The sequence below is a fragment of the Anopheles cruzii genome, chromosome X (assembly GCF_943734635.1).
Source record: "Anopheles cruzii chromosome X, idAnoCruzAS_RS32_06, whole genome shotgun sequence".
Taxonomy (NCBI): domain Eukaryota; kingdom Metazoa; phylum Arthropoda; class Insecta; order Diptera; family Culicidae; genus Anopheles; species Anopheles cruzii.
Window position 1 is genome coordinate 10,714,580 of NC_069143.1, and position 11,367 is coordinate 10,725,946.

The 11,367-nt window shown below is 52.0% G+C and overlaps 1 protein-coding gene across 1 annotated transcript; it reads right to left on the minus strand.

Moving 5' to 3' along the window:
- Positions 1 to 1,948: 1,948 nt before the first annotated feature.
- LOC128278848 (palmitoyltransferase ZDHHC8) lies at positions 1,949 to 10,845 on the minus strand. The gene is made up of 8 exons (XM_053017578.1): positions 10,754 to 10,845; positions 10,454 to 10,575; positions 10,233 to 10,390; positions 9,989 to 10,164; positions 9,713 to 9,907; positions 9,338 to 9,629; positions 5,021 to 5,499; positions 1,949 to 3,203 (listed from the first exon to the last, which is right to left on the minus strand). Exons 1-8 carry the CDS (start codon positions 10,843 to 10,845, stop codon positions 2,024 to 2,026), a joined length of 2,694 nt encoding a protein of 897 aa, XP_052873538.1. The 3' UTR covers positions 1,949 to 2,023.
- Between the last annotated feature and the right edge of the window lie 522 nt (positions 10,846 to 11,367).

Sequence of the window (11,367 nt, forward strand, 5' to 3'; positions counted from 1 at the left end):
ACTGTCCGCTTAATACCGAGACCGCTCTGTTTTCCTGTTAAAGGTCTACAGCGGGATAACCGAGCTCCCGGAGGACCACGCATTAATGTTTAAACCGACCGATCGAGCTCATCAGTGACATTTGCATTCAAAATCGACCCTTTGTCCCATGCTTCTGGACTACATGCTTTCGATACACTATAGGTCATCGGGCAGCGCACAGCTAGGACCAAGAAACGATCGAAGGAGAGCCCCGCTCTCGGTTTGCCATAGTCAGGTGTCTACTAGCACCGCCGCATCTTATCTGTGCATAAAATGTGGGTGATACTAAGTATCTCCCGATCTTGATTGTAAGCAGTAAGATGCAGTGTGGTTCAAGTAGTCAACTGACTTTATTTTGCCAGAACTCTCGCTTCTCATTTTCTTGCATTCTTCTGCTCTTTTGTATTTACACTCTTTTCACACTCTACATAGGTCTGCACTAGTCACACATTTTGTTACTTATTTATTAGACTCATTAGTTAGCTCAACAAGCTACATTTGAAGGGTGTACATTCTCAATCTTTCTCTCTCTCTTTCACCCTCTTTGTCTCTCTGCTCTCTCTCTCTCTCTCTCTCTCTCTCTCTCTTTTGCTTTTTTGTATTACATTTCATTCGTGTTGCAGCTTCCGCTCCACAGCTGCATCGTTTTTTTGTTTTTGGTTTCGGTCTGCTCGAGTTCCTTCCTATTTCCACTCTCTCGTTCTTTCTTTTTCCCGCCCTTTTTCCATTCGTTTCGCACACCCTCTCCTTACTTCTATTACTTTCTCTTCACCCATTTTTTCTGCCCGGTCGATGGCCGGGTCGATTTCGCGCATTTGGTTTACGTTTGCTTCTCGAAAACAGCTTGCAATGAGCTGCTAGCTGCTTGAGTGAGCCACAGTAAGTGCATTTGTGTGGGGTTTTTCGAAGGTTGGATGAAAAAAGTTAGAGTAAAAAGGAACGTTCACGACAAACAAGCTAGCTACCAGGATTTTCTTGGCTTGAAAATTAACTGGTGTGAACAACAAGCGGGCGGAAGTGTAGACTGGAGCAGTATGCAAAGTTCTTAAAAACTAGATAACAACAACTCAACGATGCGTCGTATGCACTGGCGGATGGTACTGCGGTGTTTTCACTGCAATCCACGAACCGTTCGGCAAACACACGGAATTAAGAACGCACTGTGGGGGCGATGATGCAGGTCAGTCTGAACGGTGCGTGTCAGTCAGTGTGTCCGCATGATAATGATGTGATAAATAAGTGCACACAGGGCTCGAGACGGTACGCTACAAAGTTTCTCCCGCTGCCTTCCCCAGTTTTTAATGGTATATACCTCCTATCTCCACTATATATAGTACTTATAGTATAAATGTAAAATGACTATACACGTAATAGCAAAAGAATTTGGGCACATTAGAGTTGGCTGTTCCCATTGCATGGTTGTCTGCCGGACAACTGATTCGGTTCTTCGCACGCCAACACCCTGCAGGACCCCGGACCCTGGGGGACGCAAACCCTGATGGATGCCGCGACCTAATCTGCATCTGGCAACTTCAGGAGCGTATCGCAGAGAACAGGGTGAACAGCGCCGCGGGCCGGAAGGGGGGGGCTTGGGGGTTGTGCTGGACGTTACAGCTAGCCTTTTACCAGCTAATGTGACACGTGCGAGTTTGTACATCGATACTGAGTGTCCGAATGATGTCGAGAGTCGAGAACGAAACGAGGGAAAAAACCGGAAGCAAACAGAACATACTTCATAAAAACCGTATGCCACACAGGCACGGGGTTCGGGTGCTCTGGGTTCACCACGGAAGTGTGCGGAAGTACACTGAGGCGAGGCGAAAGCAGAGAGAAAGAAAGCAATTGGAGGGATGTGATGACGTGGGCTCGGTTGGCTGCGTGCTTATCTGCGCAATCGGCACTGGTCTTCCCTGGTGCCCTTTGGACCCCATCCCCATCAGAGCAGTTGCCTCGAGCAGCCTGAGCAGCCTATACACATTTACTGCATCGACCACCAACGCCCTTATACCGATATCTCGTAGTTCATGTCGTACACGCTGGTCCGCTGATCGGGCGGAGTCGGAATGTTGCCGCCACGCAGACCACCGGGCCCCGCAGGACCGCCGGGCTGTCCGGGCACCCCGGGACCTCCGGGATGCTGCAGGGAGGAGAGCACCGCACCGGACGTCGTCAGGCCGTCGCCAAGAACGGCACCGCCCGATGGTGCCACCGCCGTCATCTCCATCGAGTCGGTCATCTCGAGCGCCCGCACGAACGACATCGGCCGGGTGGGACGAAGGACGTCGGCCTTGCGCTTGATCGACGGGGATGGTGCCTGAGTTCCGCCGCCAGCCGTTCCACCCGGTCCATTGCCAACCGTGCTGCTGAGCGGCGGCGGTTGAGGAGGAAACACGGGTACACCGCCACGCAGGGCCGGATGGTAGACCATGCTGTTGGCGAGTGCGCTTTGCTGCTGCTGCTGCTGCAGCTGGTAGCGGGTAGCGCTCACCGTACCGAAGGTGGCCATCTGTTGTTGTTGCTGCTGTTGCTGTTGCTGCTGTTGCTGTTGCTGCTGCAGATGGTGCTGGGGAACGGCGGTGGGACTGGGAGTGTTCTGGTACACCGACTGACTGTTGCCTAGAACGGGCGGTGGGCCTCCTCCAGTAGCGCCCGAAGTTTGGCTGAAACCGGGAGACGTGTCCTTCCACAGGTAGACGCCCCGCTGCGGACTCCCCGCCAGTTCGCGGATATTGTCCGACGTCTGGTTGTTTCGGGCGTACGACAATTCAGCACCCTGCCGGACGAGCTCCCCCTCGGACAGGTAGCGACGCTGCGGGCTACCGTGGTGGTAGACCACGGACGCGCCACGAGGTTGTTGTTGCTGTTGCGGTGGCACCACAGACTGCTGCTGTTGCTGCTGTTGCTGGCCGCCTCCCGCTAGCCCGCCATTGTGGTGGGCCATCGGATACTGCTGCTGGTGGAACGGGTGATGTGGTGGTAGTCCCGACGTCTGGTGCAGCACCATCGGCGGCGACTGCTGTTGCTGTTGCTGCTGTTGCTGCTGCAGCGGGAAATCATAATAGTTGCCGGAGATGCCATTGCTGCCCCCCACGAGTGGCTGCTGCTGTTGTTGCGACACCGTTGCTTGCCCAACGCTGATGAACTCGGGCCGTCTCGGTTGCGTCGGCGTACCTGGGTTGGACCTGTCACGGACGGAATAAGGGACGAGAGTAAGAAGTCCTCGATTAAAATTCAGAAAACCGAAGCCACCGACAAACAATATGCGACAACTGCCTACCAACGTAGCCTAGCACGTTCGGGGGGAGCCTAGCGCGAACAGTAGCATTCAATATGGTCAACCATCTGTTTCTTTTTCAATTAGCCAACCATAAAGCCAGCCATACTGCCAAATTTTTAAACGCAAGGAACAGTAGCCAAAACTAAACAATAATGCAATAATGGAAAAAGAGCTATTATGGAAGCTTGGGGATCCCAGCAAAATACGGCGCCGATTTTTGGGTCCAAGTAGTGAATGGCGAGAATCTTCTGATGGCTTTCATCACATGGCAGAACGTCGATGCTTTGCTGGCATGCAAGTGTAGGAGTCTTGTCCCCTGCCATCTGTGCCACTTGTTGTCCACAACGAAGAATTTATCGGCGCCGGCACTTTGTTTATAACATTGTGGTTTCTGATGGGCAAAGATTTTCCCTACACTGGGGCACAGAATGATCGTGTTTCACTTTGATCCAGGCAAAATACGAGAATTTAAGCTATCAAAATGGTTGGATGTTCGGTCGCCAAAGAGTCGCCGTTGAAGATGGAACCCACGATGGGCGCCAAAAATGGTAACGACGACGAAGTGCAAAAGGTAAGGAAAACCACTATAAAAGCCACACGCATCTATCGCGTACGTACGTACGTAAGAGTAAATGGCAAGAGGCGACGAGTAACGAAAACGAAAAAAGGAAAAACTCTAGCCATCTAATGTCTAGCAACCAAAAGCGCAAACCAAACGCAACAGTACGCAAGACAACGACACTAACGGCCACAACGTGAAGCAGTCAACGCAGTTCCGCTCGATTCTGCTACCCAAGACCAACCGAAGGAGAACGCGCACTGTGCCGAATGGTTGAGCATGGTTACTTGGTGCCGTGTGTGTGGTACTTAACCCGCGTGATCCCGATCGCTGAGTGCGTCCTTTGATGCTTTGGATGCTTTGCGTGCGGCGCTCGTGCGTGTTTATATAAAAGGAAAACAGGGTGTGTGGATGTGTTTGGATGTAGTTCCCTTTTTCGATTCGATGTTGGGATTGCCTTTGTGCTAACAATGGGCGACCTATACCTTGAACGGGCACCAACGGGCTGAGGCGCAACCCTTTTTTGCAAGTGGCGCCCCCTTCTGCAGGGCTCTGTATAGTGCATGTAGGGAGTGCATGTTGCAGTGATTGCTGGCAGGGTCTATGCCACAGATGTATCGATGCATGTAAGAATGGATGGGAGTGTCTGGTATATTGTGAACTAGGGAAGGAACTTGATCGTGGTGTGATCGTTGCGATCACGTTGATGTGTCGGTTTGCCGAGGACTTTCCGGCCGAGCATTCCTGGCGGGATCGCGGTACATTTTTCCAGTGCTGCGCCGCAACCTCACGTCCACCTATGTGTGTCCAGTTTACGTGGTGCGTGGTCCGTCAAATGTGAAGCACCCGGATAAGCGGAAGAAGCAGCACGGAACGGAACGGAAAGTAACGAATGGAAAACGATAAGCACCGGGGTGTGGCGGTGGGAATTTTGACCTACTACACGCCCGCCCGCCCAACTGTTGCCGACCTGGCCGAGTTGTCGCGAGTCCGTTCATCCGGGGGAACGGAACTCGGAACGTCTCATGCAAGGATGCAACAGTCAGGACCGGGATCGCATGAGAGATTGGTGCCCTAGAAAACCTAGAAAACCCTGTCAACTGTCCTGTCGTCGGCACAACCCATCCCCCCCCCACCCCCCTTTCACCGACTGCTATACTTACCGCCGTACCGGACTAGACATGGCGAGCGGTGTGGCTACACCGAGTGCCTTGATGCGCTGCTGCATCGTTGGCGTCGCGACGGACGATGGTCCCACGACGCCACGCGAACCACTTCCGCCGGATTGCTGCTGTTGCTGCTGCTGGGACTGCATCGTGATGATTGGTGGCAGCCCAGTTGGTTGATCGGGCGACAGTCCCTCCGGGGTGAAGCTGCGGGTCGCATCAAGACCACGCTGCCGGGGGTGCGGGCTGTGCCGGGGATGGTACATTCGTATGTGCTGCTGCTGTTGTTGCTGCTGCTGGCGAGGGGAGTCTCCGCCATTGCCGCCACCGCCCCCGGGCATGCCAACGTCTAGCGGGGGCAGGAAGAAGTTGCTCTTCGAACCGTGGCGCTGCAGCGGGGGCGTCGGCTCGCAGTCCCGGCTCTGCGATGCCTGCGGTTCCATGTCGATGTCGGAGCACTCACGGCCCGGCGATAGCTGCGTGGCGGAGTTCGGTGGCGGATCGGCGGATCGGGCACAGGGTTGAGAGGAAGGTAACAGGGATACAGAGATATGACCAGCAGCATAGATGGATAGATGTAGGTTTTTGTTTTGGTTCACGCGAACAACAAAGGATGACAGGTGGTGGGTGGTGGTGTTGGTGGATGGTGGTGGTTGCAAGGGGAAGGTGAAGGTGGGCGCGGTAGGAAAAAAGACACAGAAACGCGAAAAAATATGGTCGATCAATGGTTTCTTCATCAGCATCGGGGTGTCTCTGGCCGCGCGGGGGATGACAATGATGGACTATCTGCAGGACGTTCTTCGTTCTCTCGCCCTCTCTCTCTTTTTATCCTCCCTCTATTACCCCTTTTTCTTCTCCGTTCCTTTAACCTCCTCCACTCTGCTTCCCTGCTGCTAGTGTGTCTTCCTCAGACCCCAAGCCCAAGGGGTCGATCCGTTGGGCTGTGAACTACACAACTACTCTAGCTAGGCAACGACCCGCTACACACAGCCAAGTAGTGAGGAGTAGAAAGTCCCCCTAGTGACAGAGCCTCTAGTGAGCCAAAGGTGCTACTACGGACAAGAACACACAATCCAACATATCCTAGCACGTCAGCGTCAACCTAACGACACACAAAACACAGGGGTGGGGGGCAACTGGTAAGTTGGTGAAGTGAATGTTGCTACGGACACACGCCAAACGGCATCACGGCAGACAAACGTTCCGGGTTCGGCGTACTGACAATTGTAGCATTGAACAGAGAAACTTACCTTTTTGGTAGGATCCACCCACGGGGATTTTATTTTTCTTTTTGCCCTTTTTGGTTTGCTCTACATAACTGCTGGACCACCTGTAGCAGACTCCTGGTAGCTCCTGACACAGCCCCCATCAGCCAAACTGGGCAAGTGCTGTGGATTGCAGTGACCCGAGGAAACCGGCACACCCAATATCGAATGGTGAAAAGTTTCCGCCGTAAGTCTCTCGCAAGACTCTCGCGATGTTCTACTAACATATAGAGTGACATACGCGGATCTCCGGACACCGAGGCTTTGACTTTTGTTTTATACGAAGAAGATAAGGCGCGCTAATGCAAAGCGCCCATCGGTTCGTCTTTTTTGAACGATTGACAGTACGTAATATGCGCATGATAGAAATGTGAGAGCGGCCACATTTGACGCTATCGTCCAAGAACTACTTGTGGTGGATCACATTCGGTCGGCCTTTTGCCTCAATAAATGAGAGCCAGGAGCGCGAAACCAATTTTAGAACAACGGCAAAAACTGGCAAATTGTTTCAAATACTGACCATTGAATTGAAGCCGTACTGCGTTTATACATCAACTGGCGAAGCAACAGTCAATAGGTCTATCTGTGCAAATCGTATCGTAACCCTGAAGATGAATGTTAGTCTCCCCCGTCCGACCGAGCAGAGAAGCAACAGAATTTCGCAGGCAAAGCAGGCGCAGGCGATTGCCCCAACAACAAGCCCAACAAACGGTAGGCCCCAAATTATTGCCCCAGATTATCGAAATAAGCACACATGCATGCCCCAAAAAAAACACACCAACCAAAAAGGGAAATATCTGCCATACACGCGCACACCAACCAAACACAACGAATGCAAACGTTCCCCCCCTCGGAAAAGTAACACGAAGCAACAGGAAATAACTGCGAAGCAACAGCAAGGAACGTTGCGAAACATGGGGAACATTACCTCGTTGGTGCCATGCGCCAGGATCGGGGGTGAAACAGAGCGAGAGAAGGCGAGATGAGCGCAGTTCGATGCACACTGGGCACGCCACAGGAAGGAAGGATGCGTGCATTTGTGTGCATTTGTGTGCGTGCGTGTGTGTGTTAGTGCGTACGTTCGTCGAGGAACGCACGGGGTCGAAAACGGAGAAGGAGGGAAAAGATATTATTAGTAAAAATATTTCCCAACTGTTGCTGCTGATTGTTCATAGTTTAGACAGCGTGTTAGTAGCTGTAATAGAGGCTAGAAGTGTAAGCAGAAAGCGCACCCTAAAAAACAAGTGAAATAGTGCCAACGATGATAGCGCAAACTATAAGGGGACGATGGAGGACTGCGGCGCTTCCTAAAATACGTCAAGGGGGGGACACGTCGGCCCCGGGACGGCAGGTCGAGGGACAATGGTAATGAAAGGGCCACAATAGGATACAGAGATCAAAACTAGGTTGTATTTCGGTTATGTTAGTTTCACGTGCGCACACACGCACGCACGCGCTTACAAAGGGGCATCGGACGGTTTCGCATTGGTTGCTGGTGGTGAAAGGACAACACTGGCACAGGCTAAAGGGGCCGCTGCTAAGCTTACATCAGTCACAAGGCTGGGACCAATCTTTGAGCGGTGTTAGTGTCCAACCTTTTCTAAGCTCAAGCCTTTTCTAGAGTCAGGTCAGGCTGACTCGGTCCGGTCGGTTGTGAAGGGCAGCGATCGGTTCGCCAAAATAGGCCACAACCGAACGGTTTGTTAACTACCATCCACACACACACACACAGCTCCAACAACTATTGGAATGTTAGGCTGAAAATGCAAAACTACTTCCGGCAACAACGAGACGAGACAAAATTCGAGACGATACGTTTGAATTAGCTTACAGCCCCTACGTCGGTGCACGGGTATCGGTAGCTGAGTGTTGAACCGCCTATAGCTAGCGCATCTCGGGTTCATCCTACCCCCTGCGCCTCTATCGCTCCGTCAGCTGAGCGTTAGCATGCACGTTCAAGGACCCAACCCAGCGCATTATGGATGATTGTGATGATGTGATTGCGTTTGGAAAGAGTAGATGGTGTAGCAAGTGGATTGGAGGGGGAGGTGGATAATGTATGGTGGGAGCGCGGGATGGAGGTGGAGCGAGGAACAGATTAGTGAAGAAGATGATGTCCGTCAATCCGCGGTCAATAAAAATAAAAGAAAGAAAACATTACAGAGAAACAAAACAAAGAACACACAAAATTATAAACCAAAACTAAACAAATCGGAGAGTGCGAAGTTCGAAGAGAAGACCGATTATAAACTAAACAAAAATAAATATACTTAAACTATAAATAAGCAAAACAGAGGTGCCAAAACGGAAGAAGCAAAATAGAAAACTATACAATACGAATTTGACGTTGGTGTTGGGACAATGCATCGTTCGCGTGTTAACTGGCCTTATCTACAATCAATCAACGGCGCCCCAAGTAGCTGACAATACTGCGACTGCGACCCCCTAAACTAGGTTTCGAATACGGTCAGCCGAGCGTTTAGTGTATCTCGCACCGGCAGACGCAGCACCCCTTCGAGTATCGAATAATTGAAGAGACATCGAAGCGCTTACGCGCTGCCCGTTGCGTTTCACGTAACTCTGCAATACGTATGCACTTTGATGGTTTGTGCCCAAAGTGTGTCCGCTAACAAGAATGTTTGCTAACGATTTGCCCAAGGTGGCGTTCTTCACCATGTTGAATGCCTTCACCACAGGTGTGTAGAGGGAGACTGAATGATTGAACGGTTCCTACTTCCTACGCAGAAACTATCAGCCCAGGTTCAGGCACCACACAGGCACGCGCAGATGCACAGATTCACCGAAGACACGCACCACAACACACAAAAGAGCACCCGAGTACAATAGCGCGGGAGTGTAACCGAATTGACCGTGAGTGAGTGAGTGAGTGAGTTGAGTTGAGTTGAGTTGAGTTGAGTTGGGTTGGGTTGGGTTGGGGCTTTCGAGAGGTGGAGGTTGAAGAAACGGATTGGGGGGTATACGGGACTTAACATAACATACAATTATAATGAAAAACAAAAACAAAAAAGAAGCCAAACATTCTACGCACCTTACTGTAATGACTGGATCCAACCGTACGTATACCGTGACCATTCCCATGATCCATATAAGTTTTTACCTGCGTGTGCCGATTATTATCATAGATGCCGCCACCGCTCTGGCTCATTGCCTGTGGCTGTTGCTGATGCTGACCGTGCGGTGGGTGCTGCTGTGACGGCCCTCCCGGGGCATGGCGGTGGCTGGAACCGCCAGATTCACCGCCCGCGTCATGGGTGATGGTGCTGATTGGTTGATTATCTTTGTTCGAACGCCGCGCGGCGTACTTCTGTGGTTTCAACAGGCTACGGATGGTAATGGGTAGAGACAAGCAGTAGAACGGGGAAGCCAGGGGAGGTCCAATGGTGAATGGTGATCGATAGCATACCTAGGGTACTGGGGGCCACACTGTGTGTAGCAGCAGTTGTTCCAGCAGCCGCGCGAAAACGGATTGTAGCCACCCTTGAACTTGCCGGTCACCTGCTCGTTCGTAGTACGGCCTCGCGATACCAGCACCATGTGAAATCCGGTCAGACCGAAGATCGGGATCGCCAGCAACGTTACGATGGCCATCAGCACCATGCTGTGGGGCACCAAACCCAGAACTTACGTCAATGCATGTGCTCTCTAATTAAATACTAACGTTGCTAAGCAGATAGCTTACGCTATGATCGGCTCCACTTCCGTCAGCTTGTCCTTCTCCTTTTGCAGCACGTACACCAGCGACAGCGAGAAGATGCTCAGCATATGCACCGACAGCGAGATGAGAAAGAAGAAGAAGAACCGGTAGTTCCGCCGGCCAATACAGTTGTTCACCCACGGACAGTGATGATCGAACGTCTGTCGAATGTCGAACAGATAAAGTGAAAAGTCGTACAAAAACAACAACACCACCATATTGCCCGTACCTCAATGCAGTGGTTGCAGACGGAACAGTGCGAGCAACGGGGTGGACGATAGAACTTGCAGGTGACACACCATTTCATGCGCACCGTAATGCCATTAATCTCGGCGTTCTTGTACAGTGGCGCCCGAAACTCGTCCTCACGATCCTCGTCCGGTGGGGCTGTAAACATGCAAGCGATAGAAAAAAAAAAGGTCCACATCCTTTATCACTCCCCCCTCTCACCTTTTGGTATGACACCGGGGTCCATGAACGTGGCGAGCGTAAAGTTAGCGATCACGAAGAACGTGATCACTGCCTGGTACGCCGGCACCCAAGGGTGCCGATGAATGTAGTACTGGCGACATCTGAAACGAACCCAGAGGCAAACCGAGAAATTGGACGATAAGATCTTCTGCCGCAGGACATTTGATTCGATGAACCGGGCGAAGCTAGTGGAGTCTAGATGGGTTCTTCAACATTGCTGGACGACTTCTTCTACTTAGAATAGAATTGAGTGTGTGTGTGTGTGTGTGTGTTACTCACGGATACCAGAAGAACAGGAAGGTGGTGCTAAGCAGCAGCGTCCAGGCGAAGGTGGCTGGGATGTATCTAGTTTTTACGTCACATTTCGGCATTTCGGCGCCGGTTTCCGGTGCTACGCCCCGGGTGGAAGTTGAGAAGAGACAGCTGAGCGGCCGTCAGCTGTTGATTCGTCGGGATTCAGAGGGTGCTGTGCCTCCTGTTACTTGTTGCCTTCCGGCACAGAAGAGGCCGTCAGTCGTTGAGTCGTTGCGCCTCCCCTCTATTCCGGAACACCGGAATGTAAAATTTCGCACCCACCAGCACCAGCACAGTGTGCACCTTAGCTGCGGTACTTATCGGAACCGTATCTACACCGTCGTCGTCGTCGTCGTCGTGGTTGATTGATTTAGCGTCCAGCGATTGATTGTGTGGTGTTTTCTTTTTACTTTCCGCGCACCTGTCCTCGACTGGGCCATTAGCGGTGCGAGAGATTAGAAGCCTCCGCGCCACTTGACTGGCGAACGTTCCAGTGGCCACCAACTCACCTACAGGCGCGCGCGAGGCAAAGGATTCTTCAAACGGGGTATGCGCGTGTGGTCTTTTCTGTTGGTCCGCACGAGCCTGCCCAAAGCGTT

Excerpts from the sequence above, each read along its gene's own strand:
- LOC128278848 (XM_053017578.1), bottom strand. The coding sequence starts at position 10,845 with ATGCCGAAATGTGACGTAAAAACTAGATACATCCCAGCCACCTTCGCC. Across the intron at positions 9,908-9,988 it reads GAAGTGGAGCCGATCATAGC|CATGGTGCTGATGGCCATCG; the intron begins GTAAGCTATCTG and ends GGTGCCCCACAG. Across the intron at positions 5,500-9,337 it reads GATCCAGTCATTACAGTAAG|CTATCGCCGGGCCGTGAGTG; the intron begins GTGCGTAGAATG and ends TCCGCCACGCAG.